The sequence below is a fragment of the Labrus bergylta genome, chromosome 16 (assembly GCF_963930695.1).
Source record: "Labrus bergylta chromosome 16, fLabBer1.1, whole genome shotgun sequence".
Lineage (NCBI taxonomy): Eukaryota > Metazoa > Chordata > Actinopteri > Labriformes > Labridae > Labrus > Labrus bergylta.
Genome location: NC_089210.1, coordinates 18,042,359 through 18,059,092, shown reverse-complemented (window position 1 = coordinate 18,059,092; position 16,734 = coordinate 18,042,359). Strand labels below are relative to the sequence as shown.

The window sequence follows — 16,734 nt, the reverse complement described above, 5'->3', positions numbered from 1 at the left end:
CTCATTTTGTAGGTAGATGAGATTTCTGCTGGTGCATGACTTCTTCATTTCATTTGTGTCAGCTCCTGAATACGAAAGCCCTTAGCAGACATTCATCGATACATTTTATTTAACTCTGTTTTCTTGTGATGGTAAATAAATTATCTGGGGATAAAAACACTGTTTTTTTCATGTGATAACAACTTCATTTCAGCCGTGTTCTCGAGAATATAAATCAATAAGCTGAGATCTCGAGAAAACAAGAACGGTGAAACAGAGTGAAATAAAATGCATGGAGCGATGTCCACTGAGGGCTTCTGTAGCTGAATTGCCCATGCACACACAAGTCTAAATGCAGCAGGTTAGCAGAGAGGGGTGTCATTACTTGAATGTGAGACCTGGCCTGATGTAAGTATTTTTTCCACAGCCATGAATACAGAGCAGTTTAAACACCACAGTGGAGTTAGTATTCCCCTCTTTCTTCTTCCTTTCTTTCGTCCTCCTCTGTCGTCACGCTCTATCTCTCCTCTCGTCCGTCAGGCACACTCCTCCGCAGACGGCCCCTGCTGTTTACTTTTCATTTCTCTCTGTGAATCCTAATTGCACGTCGAGTCTTTTCCTGGGTCATTTCTATTCTGAATTATGATGAGTGAATCCGACTCTGCTGCCTTCAAAACCGCCTGCAGTGTTTTTCTTATCAGGGGCTCTATCTGCTGTCAGTAGGTGGTCATCAGTCTGCTGAATTTGTATTTAAAAAAATGTCAGTCAGTGATGAACTGAATGAATTGTAAGTTATCTTGCATGGTGTTTTGTTTGGATTATCTTTTTCCTGTCATCAGTGTTCTTGTCGTATTTTTCTCTTCTCTGTCTGAGTTTCTTTCCCCCCTCATCTTTCTCTCTCGCTGTAGGTCTCTCTCCCGCCCTCATGGGAACAACTGTCTTCTTTTCCTTCCTTTCTTCCTGAACGTCCTCACATCCAGCTGTCACTTTATACCTCTGGGTTTCCTTTTTCCACACTCTTCTCAACATCGCACCTTTTTCCTGCAGCATAAAAAGACTATAGCTTCCCAACACCTCGCAGAGTCACGCTGAGCACTAAAGTGCGTCTTAATTGATCACTTCAGAGGTAAACAACTCTGCGTGGTGTGAATTCACCCATGAGGGAGGATGCACGAGCAGTTAGTTCCTAATTTGGAGGAGGCCGAGGGAGGACAAATGTGCGCGGGAAATGAAATAGTTTTTTAGTGTTCGCTGACAGATGTCAGAAAGTTTTGTGGAAAGCCAAAAATAAGAAGAGATCAGTCTGTCATCATGTTTTGATTTTTGAGTGCAGGTCCTGGTTTAGAGAATTGTTTTCTGACCCGCTGAGCAGGGAATTAAAATTCAACCAAGTGGGACCCTCAAGAGACATTCTGACACCAGGTGTGACGGACTGCAATCTGTCTAACCTGAATCCAGCAAACAATCTGGATGAGTTTCAACTCAAGATAAATATTACAGAGAAAATAAAGGGACTGATATATACTCAGAGATCTTAACCGAAAACAACACTCACAGAGTTTAGCATTTTTACCTCACGTGAACATGAGCATAAGGATTTATTTAATGAGAAACAACAACTCCTTTCACCAGAATAAAACTCCACAAAATGTCTATAAAATTTCAGGCAGCAGCTGAAATCTTCTTGAGTTGCTTGTTCACACATGTCCCTCACAGCGGGAGACTATCACTGTCAGGCAGGAGGAGGAGAGGGGGGGGGATCTCAGGAGAAAAGACATAATAAGTAACCTAGTAAGAAGGATTCAGAAGTAGCAGACAAAGGAACACAGTCCCACGCTGTAATTAGATTGTTTTGCCTCTATGTCAATTATGTGTGTATAGTTGGATACATTCACAATATCAACAAAAAAAGTGAAGAAGAACCCTGTCCCGCTCACTCGCTGTGAATTTTCCTGGATATTTTCTGCTGTGTTCTCACACCAGTTCCCCCCCCGACTTCATGCAGAAAATGTACCAGTGGGCTGTCGCTAAAGTTGGAGAAAAAAAAAATCAGTCATGCACTAAAGTATACAGAGTGATGTGCTTGTTAGTGCAACAGATGAGTCCAAAAATACCTCAGCACCTTTCTCTCCTCTGTCCACGTCTTTATTATTACTTCGTGGATCCTTACTTTCCTTCGGGGATCGACGTGTTGCCCTGTCATTGTAGGTCGTTTATGTGCAAAGACACCTGAGGGGTTTGGAGATGTGTGTATGTGTGGTTACACTCGGTTGAGTGCACACAGACAACACACACGAGCAATAGAATGAGGAGAGATGCGAGATGAAGAAGAGCTTTAAAAAGAACTCATGTGACAGTCTGAGAACTTACAGTACTGAAGACATACTGTAAACAGCAGCTGACTTGTTCTGTGCATGTGTGTGTGTGTATGTCTGCCACTTACCACACATTTGTGTTTCCTCAGCCCGGGGGTTAAATTTGAAGCATGCAGCTATTGTTTAAGGTGTACTACAAGGTCAAAGTGTAAGAAAAGGGATAAGAGAATGTACACAAGAACGGCTGCTTATTAAGATCATTTTCAAGCAGGAGTCACAAGGTTTTCATTTACAAACATGTCTCATCTATTCAAACTTTCTTATCTGTGTTTTAAAAGCTTAACAATAGATCAATAGAAATCAATTTAACGCTATTAAAGCTGTTGTGCACTTCAAACTCTTTTCTTTTTCTTCTTTTCTGCAAATCTCGAGCTGATCTATCGACGCTGCATGCTCCTTGTGGTCCGCCATCGGATGAATTATGTAACATCCTCGCAGGGTTTATGAAGACGACTTTGCAGGAGAAAAAAGTCCTTAACGCTGCTGCCGTGACAACTCATAACACAACCTCTGTGTTTACATACATGGCGGCATGTAAAGCCTGCATTTGTATGCACGGCGGGTGACTCACTGCAGGCCGGTGATGCACGACGTTTAATGTGCAGCCTTAAACGTTGTTACATAAGAAAAAACTACAGTCGGTCGGTCCCTGGAAGGGTCGTTAAAAAAAACGGTGTAAAAACTCAATCAATCGTGAAATGTAGTTAATGAGATTTCATACCAGCGAGGTCATTTCATGTATCAGTAACAGAATGATTATGGTCACGGGTTCTTTGAAGGTCAAGACGAGAGCGTTTGAGAAATTCAATATTCAGTTTTTATACTGAATGAAAACTAAAGGTTGCTGGCACCGTCTCCTTCTCCCCCAACAGATCCCCCCACCCCTCAGGTGTCTCATCTCGCTTTAAATGTCCAAGCTGCAGTGATTTTAACTTCATTCTCTGTTGTCAAACTGCTTCTCTGCCATCCAAACAACATGTTCAGTTTCTAGACTCCCTCGCTCTCTCTCATCAACTCTCATCAACTCTTCCTCAGAGCGCCCCCTACAGGCCTGGAGCACCTCTGACGACAACTGGCTTTTTCTGCATGCAGATGTTTCTTTAAAGGCTTTATATGCGATTTTTTGATCCAGCAGATGTCGCCCTTGAGCACCAGCATGAAACCAAAACAAGTTGCGCTGCATTGTTGTGTTAGCATGCTAATGCTAGCGATCTTTATTATGCTCGTATCTTCACACTGCATGTAAATTTACCTGAAATGAGCGTGATCTAGAAACACAGTTAAACAGTGAGTACAGTATGTTATTCTTCTTTTCTCTAGTCCCTCAATTAAACAACTTTTATACAAGAGGGGAGGAGTCAGCTGGCCGTCTGAGCGATGTAAACAAACTGAAGATAGGACTCTGAAAACTCTGAAAACATCACAGACAGTGGGACTCGGGTGTTACACTCATTGTAGACAGTCATGACTCACAGAGTTATTTTCAGAGGATATTCTTGATTTCTATTACAAGTGTGAAAAATCACTTATAAAGCCTTTAAAATGTATCTTTTTGACTTTGTATCCTTCCTGTATTTGAAATGCGTTTGGTGTTAATGAAGTTGTTTTTGCAACATGTTTCTGTCATTTGTTGCTTTTATTTTGGAGACTTCTATTTGTTTTGTTTTTTCTGAATTCTCTGCACATTTCATCGCAGGTCAGTTGCCTTTTGTCAGCCAATGTAAGTGTTAAAAAGCTCACAACGTATCACTATCTACACATACCGTACATTCTTACTAGAGTAGTCACAATGTGGCATGTCCATGGGGAACAGCAGGTTCTTGTTTATGGACAATAAAACAATAAGATCCCAGCTGTCTTGAATTTTAAAATCTCTGCAAAAAATCTCATGCATATTATTAGATACTTTTCTACAGTTCCAGGTAGTTCAGTTTTTCCTCTTAAAGACATTTTTTTAGTGCATGCAGTAATCCAACGAAAACTGCAGAAAAACTAAATAATTTGATTTCATTCTTTAATATATCACAATGTCAGTAATCAGCACTCTTTTATTTTACTTAGAGAACACTTTTGAACACTTCATTTTGGCAGTTTGAATCAAAAAGTACACCAAGATCTCAGTGGCCCGTGCAGCAGCCACACAGTCCTCCTCTCCTTTTCCTCCCCTGTCTCCCTCGCTGCCTGTCTCACCCGCCGCCTCATTTACTCTTCAAAGGCAAAGCAGAGCATCTGTCTATTACGAGGAGCCCAGGGTGCTCTGCAGAGTTGTGTTAAGTAATAACAAGCGGTGACGTCAAAGGCTCTCTCCGTCTGAGCCAGGGAAGAGGGAGGGCGGAGGGACGAGGGGAGGGATAAAAAGGAGAGGGGAGGAGGAGGAGAGGAGGCAGACGTGGAAGTGTGTGAAAAATCCTCCTCTGCTTGTGTCAGTCGCCCTTCTTCTGTTTATGTGTCAATACTGTCAAGTGAAACAGAGAAAATAAACACAGTGCAGCGAAATGTTCATGAATCTGCAGCCTAAAAGACAGAGGCGACTTCTGTTCCTTAGAAAGGCTGTGTCTTCCTTAAACCTGCCTTTTTCCCACATCAGCTCAGGAGGAAGCTGTTTATGATGCTCCGTCACACGTGCTGCTGCTGCTGCTGCTGAGCATTATTCTGTATACGGTCCTATCACAGGAGGCTGGATGTTTATGTCAGAGCCTCTGTTCGTTGCTCTGTTGTCAGGGCAAAATCAAATTTGATTTTGGAAGCTCGAGGACAAATGTTTCTTAAAAATGCAGCGTTCTTCTGAAGGTGACCTTTAACTCGCAGGGGTGTAAACGCATAATCAGGAAACCCCCACACCTTCTTTTTCTGCTTTCTTAACTCAGGGAAAATTGCCTGCGTGGACTTTGTTGTTTTCATTCAACCCAGCTGAACTAAAAAACCCCTCATGAGTCTGATTTTGTTTTTTGGCAAATTACTCATTTAACTTCATTTCTCCCTCCGCCCACATTTCTCACTCCTGGAGTCAAAGCACAGATTCCAACTAAAGTGCTGATTGGAGTGGGGGGGGGGATTAGAGATCTTAGGGTGTTACACTCCTTCATAAGCACAAGCGACAGAAGAGGCAGTGAGTAGAGGATACATTAGAGGATTACCCCCTAAGACAATATAGCAGTCTTAACATGTCTCATTATGGCCGCTGACCTTGCTCTGTAGAGAAGCGGCTCTTTGTTCCAAACTCAAAAAGGGCGACAGCATGCACACTTAAAAGTGCAAGACATATCTATATGTGAACATAGCATAAAACGCACAATGGCGTTTGATCCTAGAGGACGTGAGACTTTGGATTCAGCCGAGCCATTTACAGTAAACAACCCAGAAGGCCTTGCCAGGACTGTGGCAGTCGCAGCCAGCACACTCTCTCCCACCCACTTCACCTCCAGGCTTGATAGTGAATCTGAATCCATGGGGCAATGTCAAAGCATATATATAAACTCCCCTCCATACCACCACCACCACCACCACCACCACCGTCTGATCTATAGTCTGTCTCATGCATCTGCACTCTCTAATGGAGCCCTTTCTCGCACACATTCACGGCTGAACCAAACAAGCACATGACTCCGCCTGGCAAAATGTAAGTGCTTGAAGAATGTCTAAAAGTGTGTTCTGTCAGCAGGGCCGAGCAGATCCAACAGCAGCAGGCGCAGCTGCCGTGATGACAAAAGCAAAGAGGGCTCACGCTGAATGTCATCAACGGATATGAATAGAAAAAGAGTTAAAGGGATATATTCATGGTGATCTGAAACCTGGACACTGTTTTTTTTTTAGATATTACGGGGTTGGAATAAGCCCAGCAGATTATCTCAGCATGCGGCTGCAAAACAGACTGCGAGGGCTGCAACCTTATTCTTCTGAGGGAAACTGCATTCAACGACCAATTCAGGTTGTTATTGTAGATGTCTGACGATGGGGGTGGAGGTGGGGAGTGGACTACATCTTCTTTTACACATCTTTTTTAAAAGCTTCAGTACTTTATAATAATATTTTAATAGTTTCATTATTAAAATAAAAGTTTGTGTCCTTTAAAAATCCACAAAAAGTATTGAAGGCAGAAAATGTTGACAAACATTAATTTAAAGCTTCAAAATGGGTTTGTAATAGATTATTATTATTATTATTATTTTAGCAATATAACAGGCTGGGCTGAGGCTCAGGGGGCCAAATGTGACATCTCTTATGGGGCCCAGAAATCCTGGCAACGGTGCTGCCTACAGAGATAGAAGTGTGAAATGTTGTTTATCTTTATTGCTTAAGATTAAGATAAAAGAGGAAAATTGGAAAGTGTCTGACCACATTATGAGATACTTCCACTTGAGTGGTCAGTCACTTAGTGGACATACTTTGATCGGGCACAGTTATATTAAAGGGCAGGCTGGATCAACTCCAAAACCTTTGACCTATTAGCCCTCTGTCTAAATGATTTTGCTTGTAAATGGCTAATGTTTAAATAACCAGAATTAGGTTTCAAAATGCATAAATTCATATTTTATATCTATTTATCTATCCTAGTTTTTTGCTTTGTTACATTGTTCAGTGAGATTCATAATAAGGAGACAATATATTAAATTGTTGTGTAAAGGGTTAAAAATAAACTGTGCACAACCTACTACTATTTCCTTTTCCAAGACAAACAGCAGTGTTGGGTTACTCTGACAATGCACAGTAATGACTTCATAGCATGTGCATGCACCTCGGTGTGTGTTAGTGCACTTTAAATTTGGCAACAGCGTGCGTGCAGCCGAGCGATGACGTGCGCAGCCTACATCAGCACCTTGGATACGGGCACACCATTCACCGTAGGGCTCCTGCCCCGTTTTAGACCAATCAGCGCGCAGATAGCATTCAGCACCACCCACACTGCTGCCAGCTGTATTGTTCCGCTATAGGGAATCTCCTCTCATGGCTGAAATGTAACATTCATCACAGCTCCTGCAGTTTTTCTCCGTTGGCAGGTCACGAAACACGAAGGTCCTAAATGGAAGAGTGGGTGACATAAAAACAAAAAAGACTTTATAATCGCTTAAATGTCTGCTCTGATGCCTCTGCTGAGTGACACTGCACAGCTTTAAAATGAAGCATGTCATGATACAGAGCAGAAGCATATACATTTAAAGCTAAATTTCCATATTTTTGATCACTTACGACGATCAGAGCATCCTAAATGATCCAGGATGTTTAGAGAAGAGAAAGTTATGATGGCAACACTTCTGATACAAAATATTTTCAAACTGATAAAAGTATTTATTTGGCCATACGAGCAGGATATCTCTTTATATAACACCGTTTCTTTCTCCACATTAATTACTTTGGCATTTCGCTGTCACCACAGACCTAGGTTATCTCTGACGCAGGACGCTCATCATAGGCGTCTCTCCCGTTTCACAGGATCATATGTCTCTGATCGACGGCGCCCGTCGCCCAATGAGCGCACGGCTGCAGGGGGGGGGCGGGACTTTGCGCCTTCGGACCAATCCGCGCCGCTCGTATTGTTTTGACCTCTGAAGCCGCATCACCGCCCACCTCGTGCCCATGGCGGAGGAAAGCTATAAATACAGGCGACGCTGCATCAGGAGGGGGACGAAGTTGCAAAACTCCCGAGAAGGAGGGAGCTACTCTGCAAGCCTGCTGAAAAGAGGAGGACAAAAAAAAACAAACATTTAAAAACAGAAACCGAAGCAAAACCAACCAACGCCAATCCTCTGAAACCTTCATGTACTGGAATACTTTTTTTGTAACGTTGATATTATACTCTATGTGAAGAAAGTATTTATACTTCATTTTCTATTTGCACTAACAAAACGGTACTTCAGAACTACTGAGAATCTTTATTTTTTACACAAAGTAAGTATCTCCTTCTGCCTTTCTTTCTGTTGCTCTGTGCTGTGTGTTTGATTGAATCGTCCTTTTTCTGCCTGCTGTCGTACTGTGGATGTATTCATAAGCTGATTTGCTGCGTCAGTCCACGAACTTAGGGAGGGGTGTGTGTGAGGGAGAGACAGACATATAGAAATAAAAGAGATATGGTTTGTGTATGCGATACAAATATATGCCCTTTAAATTCTTCCTGGAAGAATAATGACAAAAATGTCTCGAAATGCGTCAGCTGTCGCGATATCACCATATTGTATATATTATTTGTTTGTTTTTCTACGTGTCAGTGTCCTACATGCTTTTATAATGATAAGAGTCGTGCATATTCTGCGAAATTGTCATTAAAATCCCCGTTAAACTTGATGAAACCGATCAAATGAAGCAGGACTTTAATATTTACAGTCCATGATCAGGACCTGTAGCCATTTCGCAATCGTCAGGAATCTCCTCTTGGTTTCTGTTCTTGGGGGGGCCAGTATTCATCAGAGAGGCGATAAATGATGCCTTTTTTTTTTTTTTCAGTCCCGTGTGGATGCTTTTCCTCCATAGATGATTCAATACATCAACTTTAAGCTTTTCTTCCTGAGAGCTGCGGGGTTTGGTTCACAGACGGGTTCCCTCAGCCCCAGCTCTCCTCTCTCTTAAGACGACGACTTAATTGAATTTAGCTGCAACGTGTGTGACATTTACGTTTCATCCGTTTAACGTGTCGTCTTTGTCTCTCTGTGTGCAGCTGCCAAACATATGGGTGTAGCCACAGTGGGTTAAGTCTTCATTTCGACATTGTTTGTAATCGTTGACGCGCTCCGACTAATCTGTTGTGCTTTACGCGTAACACTCCAGCCACAGTGACACGACTGTAAGCTTGACAATCCTCCGAAACGCTCTCCTCGCTAACTTATCCTGCAGTTTGCCTTGTTGACGAGGCATTTCCTCCGCTCGTATTGACCGTTTCCCCTGATTTATAAAAACAACAAACCTGCCTGTCGCCTCCTTCGTCCTGCTGTATGGAGGAGATCTAGCAGCCTGTTATGTAACAGGATTCCCGAGTCCTAGTGCGAGGTCTGTCTACTCAACACCGGCTTTTATTAGAGTCAGATGAATCAAATATTCACAATTTCCTGCAGATTAATTAGAAAACTAACTCGATGGTAAACACAGGGATCTGTATTCATATACAAGCTGCGAAATTTCATCCAATCTGGTTGTTGCTGTGAAATACAGCTTTGTTGTCCTGCGGTGTGACGTTCAACATCCGAGCTCGCAGCAGTCAAAACTGTAAAAAAAAAAAAAAAAAAAAGCACTCGTACTTCAGACAGACCCGTTAATAATTAAAGATCACTTGCACTACCTCTGTGACGTCAGCGGAAGTGCTGTCAAGCAGCCAAAAGGAGCGATGACCTGAACAGATCCGTCGTTGTGAATGTTCAGCATACCAGTGTTAAAGTTTAACATTTAAATGTGATTTTATTTTTTTATTTTTTTATTTTAACAATGTTTTTATTTCTTTGATTTCTTGCAGGAAAACAATTATCACACCCTGTAGAAGGACACCACTTCTACAAAAACCAGCACTTTGCTTTGGAACTGTTTTTTTGTTTCGACTTCTGGTTATTTCGCCATCCCTGCTCTTGTTAACCACGGATAAACAAAGCAGACCCAGTGGACACTCTCAAGGTCAGACGCATCGAATCTTCACGCACCCGGTCGACGTCAGCAGTCAGCTATGCAGCTTGAAATCCAAGTAGCTCTCAACTTCATCATCTCCTACCTGTACAACAAGCTCCCGAGGCGGAGGGTCAACATTTTCGGCGAGGAGCTGGAGAGGCAGCTGAAGCAGAAGTACGAGGGACACTGGTACCCGGACAAGCCATACAAGGGCTCTGGATTCAGATGCATCCATGTCGGGGAGAAGGTGGACCCGGTTGTGGAGAAGGCGGCCAAAGAGAGCGGGCTGGACATCGACGACGTCCGCAACAACCTGCCGCAGGACCTCAGCGTGTGGATCGACCCCTTCGAGGTGTCCTATCAGATCGGGGAGAAGGGGCCGGTCAAGGTGTTGTACGTCGACGACAGCAATGAAAGTGGAGCGAACAGCGGGGGGCTTGATCTGGACAAGGAGATCAAGAACAGTTTCAACCCCGACGCGCAGGTCTTCATGCCCATCAGCGAGCCTGTGAGCGGGGCGTCCCCCGGCTCCAGCTCCCCCTCTCCTCCCTTCGGCCACTCCGCCGCCGTCAGCCCCACCTTCATGCCCCGCTCCACGCAGCCTTTAACCTTCACGACGGCCACCTTTGCCGCCACCAAATTCGGCTCCACTAAAATGAAGAGCAGCGGACGCACCAACAACAACAACAACAACGGCAGCAGCGGCGGCGGCGGCGCCAGCAGTGCTGGGAACAAGGTGGCCCGTACCTCTCCCACCAACCTGGGCCTGAATGTGAACAGTCTCCTGAAACAGAAAGCCATCTCCACCTCCATGCACTCTCTGTACGGGCTGGGCCTCGGCGTGCAGCCGCAGCCGCACCAGAAGCCCTCAGCCCTGTCCCCCAACGCCAAGGAGTTTGTGTTCCCCAGCCTTCAGGGCCAGGGCAGCCAGAGCGCCCTCTTCCCCGGGGACAGCTCTCTCAGCCTGAGCCCGCTGCAGTACAGCAATGCCTTCGACATGTTTGCGGCCTACGGTGGCCTTAACGACAAGTCCCTTATGGATGGCTTGAATTTCAGCTTGAACAACATGCAGTATTCTAACCAGCAATTCCAGCCAGTTATGGCCAACTAGTACTTAGTAAAGGTACTACTTAAGCTACTACTTCACACGGAAACGACCAGAGATAATGTGACGGGGAGAAAAAACACAAATGCACATTTAGAAAAAAAGGAAAAAAAAAAAGTGTAAACAAGAAGAGAATGTCATCGATAAAAGGAAAAAAAAAAAGAGACTTGCCAGCTGTACGATCTGTCACGAGTCTAAGAGCATGAGCCCGAGGGTGAATGACTTTGCCCCCTTGAGTTATTTACCTTTAGTACGAGATGTCCACGCTTGGTTATCTAAACATGCATCATTGTTTTTTTCTTTTGCCAACCAAGCACAAAACTATTTTTTTTATGTTACTGTTTTAAGAATATAAAAAAAAAAACTAAAAAAAAACACCACCACAAGTCATGGCCTCTTTCAGTATTTAAACAAAACTGGACACCGCCAATTTTTTTTCAAGAAATTGGCATAAATAAGTGGGATTTCCTGGTCTTTTTTCTAATTGTATAATTTAATTTAGTACAGAGTTTGTAAAATATCAGAGTATCTATTGTTTCTACGACATGGTATTGCATTTATATCTTTTTACTACTCCAGTGATCTGTGATGGCTGCAGCAACTTTATGTTTTCTTTTTTTATTGAAATTATAAAAATGAATCCATCTTTGAAAAAAAAGAAAAAAAAAAAAAAAAAACATTGACTATTCTAAAGATTGTGTACAGAATATTCCGTAGTGGTGGGATTTAAGAATATTTGCTTTTTTTGAAAAAACATAAGAGTTGTATTTTCTGTTAAGAGTTTAAAGATTTTTGCTATATTATGGACAAAATGTAATCGTATATTAATTTTGTACCTACATTGTGCAATACTTGATAAAAAAAAACAAACGGTATAACAAAGTATTTGGAGTCAGTGTCTTACATGTTAAGAGGGACTGATAGTTTATTAAGTTTGTATTAAAAAGCTTGAAAATAATTCCTCTGGTTCACTTCGTCATTGGTTGTTGTGGTCGAGCTATTGACATGTTTTCTGACATGTCAGAAGAATCAGGAAGCTAACATCTCTTAGGCTAACGGTTTGTGATGTTGGTATCTCCTTAGTTAACATTCATCAACAACAGGTTAAACCCAAAAATTAAAACAGAGAGATCTGGTCTGATTGAGCTGTATGTGGGACAAACACTTGATGAGATATTACATCCTTTGACACCATCATATTCTCCACATATCAGATTTATAAGCGTGCCCTACACAAACCCTGGGTGACATTTGTTCTCACCATGCAGGCTGTGCAGGCCAACAGATGCCCTCGGGCCAAGTGTCATCACACATACGGATGGTGCGAGTGTGACTGTGTCGAGCCTGATAACCTCGTAAACTAAAGCCCTGGCTTCGTATGTGTGGCAAGGCATGGCTAGCTAACAGGCTGCTAAATCATGCAGCACGTTGCAGGGATCACATATTAACTCTACTGAGGAGAGGCAGAAACCCAGAAGATCTCTGCGCTCTGATACGTTTTTAAGATTGTTGTTAGAGGGGACATGTGAGGAAAACAAAATGTTTCAGTATCTCTGCGTTATCAGTTCTTCAGACCGTGTGAGTGATGGGTTAAAAGGCAGCCGTCCCTCTGAGATGCAAATCACAGCAAATCACCTGCTTAAGTGCTTTTATGCAAGATTACCACATCCCTAGCTAGCTCCAGGGTGCAGTTTGCAGTCTGACCTTGTAGATAGGGGATGAGATTACAAACTCCCCTCCCCCTCCACGTAATAATCAGAGTAAATTATTAACTCTTATTATAAAATACATCAGCACTAAATCCTGTTCAGGGGAGTGTAGCAGAATGCAAAATCTGGTCGGTCACATTTCACCCAGTGTCCTGGAGGATGTGGCCTGTGGCCTGTTAATGGATTACTGGGATAGAATGACATCCAAGCGTTTGGATCCTAAGAGGGTGTTGCACTATACTCGTGCTGGGCTTTAATCGGGCCTGATGTCATCTTAACTATGTGTACTGTGTCATTAAATATATGACTGAAATGACTTTATTGTGACAGATAAGCCTTGTTAACTGTTGCACATGGCCTCACAAAGTTACCTTTTTTTAAAATATTTAAACATTTAAATTCAGAAAAAATAAGAAAGGTGGAGGATTTGAGTCAAATTTGGAATCCTAGCTTTGGAAGTCAGCAACATTCAGTTTCATGTAACACCCCCCCCTCCCTCCCTCCCGCTGCATCAGGGTAGAGCTGAGTATTTCTTCTTCATGCCCGGGTTTGAAGTGATGAAACGATGACCTCTGCGGTGTTGCTTGCGGTTGCTCGTGATGAGAGGATGTTGGACTCTCTCATGCCAGCACAGGCACTGACTTAAAAATCACCCTGACCCTGCTGGCATATCCCGGTCTCCCCCTGGGGCCCCGGCTCATCATCGCCTGTCTGTCTGCGCGTCCCCTGATACACTTGGGGCTCGGTGTAGGCTGTGTAAAGTTCAGCCTGTGTGTGTTTGTAAGAGGGGGGGGGGGGGGGTGTTATCTCAGTCTCTGATATACTGTGAGTGTAACAGAGTCTGGTGGGAGTGTTTTGTTTTTCTTGTTGTGTGCGTGTAGAACAACCCGAGAGGGGGAACGGATCATTCTGACGGATCATTAATCATTTTTTTATTGTTTTTATTTCACTCCTGATAGTTCTGCTTATTATCTCCGTTGATTGTTTTCTTGCGTTTGTGTTGAAAGGAAAAGATTGTCAGCCTTTAAGCCGGTGTGAGAGAGGTAGTCATGGCTGTCAACTCTCGCTTCATCCAGAGTAGTTTTTTAATGCGAGGGAATGAATCAAAAGGACAGAGTCGCTTGAAAATAAGTGTGAAGCCTACGCTAACCTCCAGTAATCATCTTTAACACATCTAATCATCAAAGTGAGGTCGTTATTATTGTATACGAGGTCTGATAGATACGCTTCATGATGTTGGACGTTGTGACCGGAAACTTTATGGTGCTTTTAAAAAAAATCTATTTGTTCCGTACATGTCAAAACACACAACAGAAAAAGAAAAAAACAATTCACACTTTATCCCATGTACGGAAAGGAGTAGGGAGAAGAATAAATCTTGTTTTTGCCTGCCCCCTTACTCAAAAAGCAAAACAATAAATATCTGGATAGGCTGTCCAAATTACAATCAATGAATGAATATCATGCCCACATGAAACAAATCTGACAATTCAGTCTTCCCTTCCTCAGAAAGTAGAAGGAAAACACACAAACTGCCAATTTCATAGTCTGATAACTTTGTTCTTACACATTTTTATTTTTTTATTTTTTATTTTTAGATTTATTTTTGGGCTTTTTGTGCCTTTAATGGATAGATAGGACAGTGGATAGTGTCGGAAATCAGGGAGAGAGAGTGGGGAATGACATGCGGGAAAGAAGCCACAGGTGGGAGGTGAACCCGGGCCGCCCGCCTGAGACGACAGCCTCCATACATGGGGCAAATGCTCTAACCACTGCGCCACCTGTGCCACCAGTGCCCCCTTATACATTTTCTTAAACTGAATCTGAACTGAAAAAGAAAAACACAGGTACACTGTTAGCGACTGTTTGAAGTAAAACTTGTTTGCTGGTTTGATAAAAGACAAGTGACCAGTAATGGTGGGCAGCGTGACTCTAGATGAATGTTGACTTACTGTCGGCTGAGCGATCAAGTAACACACAGGTAGCAAGCAGGATTAGAAACTCCACATGGTGAAAAAACAAATGCTGCTAGAGTAGGGCTGTGCAATATATCGAGTTTTTAAGATATATCGATATATTTTCAAACAAGATATAGGGTAAGACAATATCGTTAATATAGATATAGTTTATGTTGCATTAAAATAATGTCATAGAGGTGCCAGGTTGCCTTTTTCTCATCTCACTGATGGTGACTGACTGTCTGTCCCTCTTCACCCTGCTCCTCCTCTCTCTCTCTTTTATTGTATTTAAATGAACATTTTTTATATTAGAATATTACTTTTTAAATTCACAAACAGGTAGTTCATTTTCCATGTGTTTATACTGTTTATAAAATACATATCGTTATATATCGAGTGTCGACATTCCGCTAATCAATATCAAGATATGAGTTTTGGTCCATGTCGCTGAGCCCTATGCTAGAGAGAGCTGCACAGAAGCTGCACGTTGAGGACTTTGCCGAACACAATGTAAAATCATCATGCATACGTGATCAGGTTGATTTTTTTTTGGTTGCTTTATTTGGGACATGAATATATGTCACGTTTAGATTTTAAAATCGAGGTCATGTCGTCCCCTGGGGGTGTCAAAGTAACTCTAATCTAAGAGAGTGACTCAAGTCTAAGAGAGAGAACAGAAAAGACAAAGAGACAGAAACCTGATGGAAAGACAAGAAGAGGATGGAGCAAAGTGACAGGGAGAGTGAAACACTGCCAGCACTGCTAGGGATGCTAATCTGGTGCAAAGCAACCAGATTAGAATCCCCCCCCCCCCCCGGTCCCCCCTGGTCCCCCCTTTTGCCTGTCATAAGAACAGGTGGAGCTCAGCGCAGCTTGTGGTCCCCACCAGGCGACAGGCCGTATGGTAATGTCACCCTCCTCAGCAGAAAAACAGTTAATAGCTTTTCAGTACCCCCGCTTTAGTCCAACCCCCCCTCACCCCCGCATCTATTTCTGGAAGCACGCTTGAGCTGATTGAGCAACGATAAGCTAGAAGGAGTCCTGCTTTCCTCAGAACTTCACCACACCTTATCTGTATCCAACAGGGGAGGGAACAGATTATCTCAGCCCATCATGGACGAACATATCCCCCCCCCCCCCCCCCCCCCCCCCCTCTTTGCTTAATTTTGGGGGTTTACTTCCCTTTAAGAGTAAGTGTTCAACAACTTTGAGGAATTAGACTTCTGCTACGTCTGGCCTGCAGCGCTCATCAGTGAGAAAGAAGAACATTTGTTGACCGGTCTCACAGCTGAATATCAAGAGCACTGACACAGTTGCTTTAAACAGTTGCTCACACGCCCGTTCAGAACACATGAGCTGCTGCTCGTAAGGCAGAGAGAACAAACAGTTTACAGTCATTCAAATATGTATTCTCACTCTGGGCTCACATGGCCCTGCAGCTATGCACGGTCTTGTGCTAATTCTAAAAAAAGTGGAACAAAGGTTTAACATATGCATGTAAAGAAATCTGTAGTAATCTAATAGATGATTTTTTTTCGTTACATTTGTACTTTTAAGATTTTGTATGTCAGTAGATCCATCACATGTGTGGTGCATATCTTATTAATACGTTCCCTACATTCCCGTGTCAACACGGCCAAACACACACAGACGCAGAGTAAACTGTCTGCAGTTTTTGTGATGCAAAGTGGGAGTTGTCTAGTTTACCTTGTAGATAGTCCCGGCTGACAGTCACACACCCAGCCCTTTAAAACCGCCCTTATCTGCACAAGTAAATCATGAACAAACACACAGGCCTCGACCTCGGCCTCCCTCCCCCCTGCAACATCTCAGGGTGACGTTCTTTGGCTCGACAGAAAGCCTTTAACAACACCTCCATACCTGCAAATTAACTCTGGCTTCGCTTAAGGTGTGTCTAGGTTTACATGCTCTCCATGAACAGGTTAAAAAAAATAAAGATTCATCTGACATCTGGCCGTTAGTCCTGAGTTAGTTGTGATCACTCGAATGAGAAAAATGGGAAA

General features: G+C 43.0%; 1 protein-coding gene across 1 annotated transcript; it reads left to right on the top strand.

The window, feature by feature from the left end:
* The first annotated feature begins 7,997 nt into the window (after window positions 1–7,997).
* On the top strand, window positions 7,998–12,001 carry tob1a (transducer of ERBB2, 1a). Its single transcript, XM_020656431.3, has 2 exons — window positions 7,998–8,240; window positions 9,793–12,001. The coding sequence occupies exon 2, from the start codon at window positions 9,997–9,999 to the stop codon at window positions 11,047–11,049; it is 1,053 nt and encodes a 350-aa protein (XP_020512087.2). The 5' UTR covers window positions 7,998–8,240; window positions 9,793–9,996; the 3' UTR covers window positions 11,050–12,001.
* Window positions 12,002–16,734: the final 4,733 nt, after the last annotated feature.

What these genes read in the sequence shown, in the direction of transcription:
- tob1a (XM_020656431.3), top strand. Translation starts at nt 9,997, where the DNA reads ATGCAGCTTGAAATCCAAGTAGCTCTCAACTTCATCATCTCCTACCTG.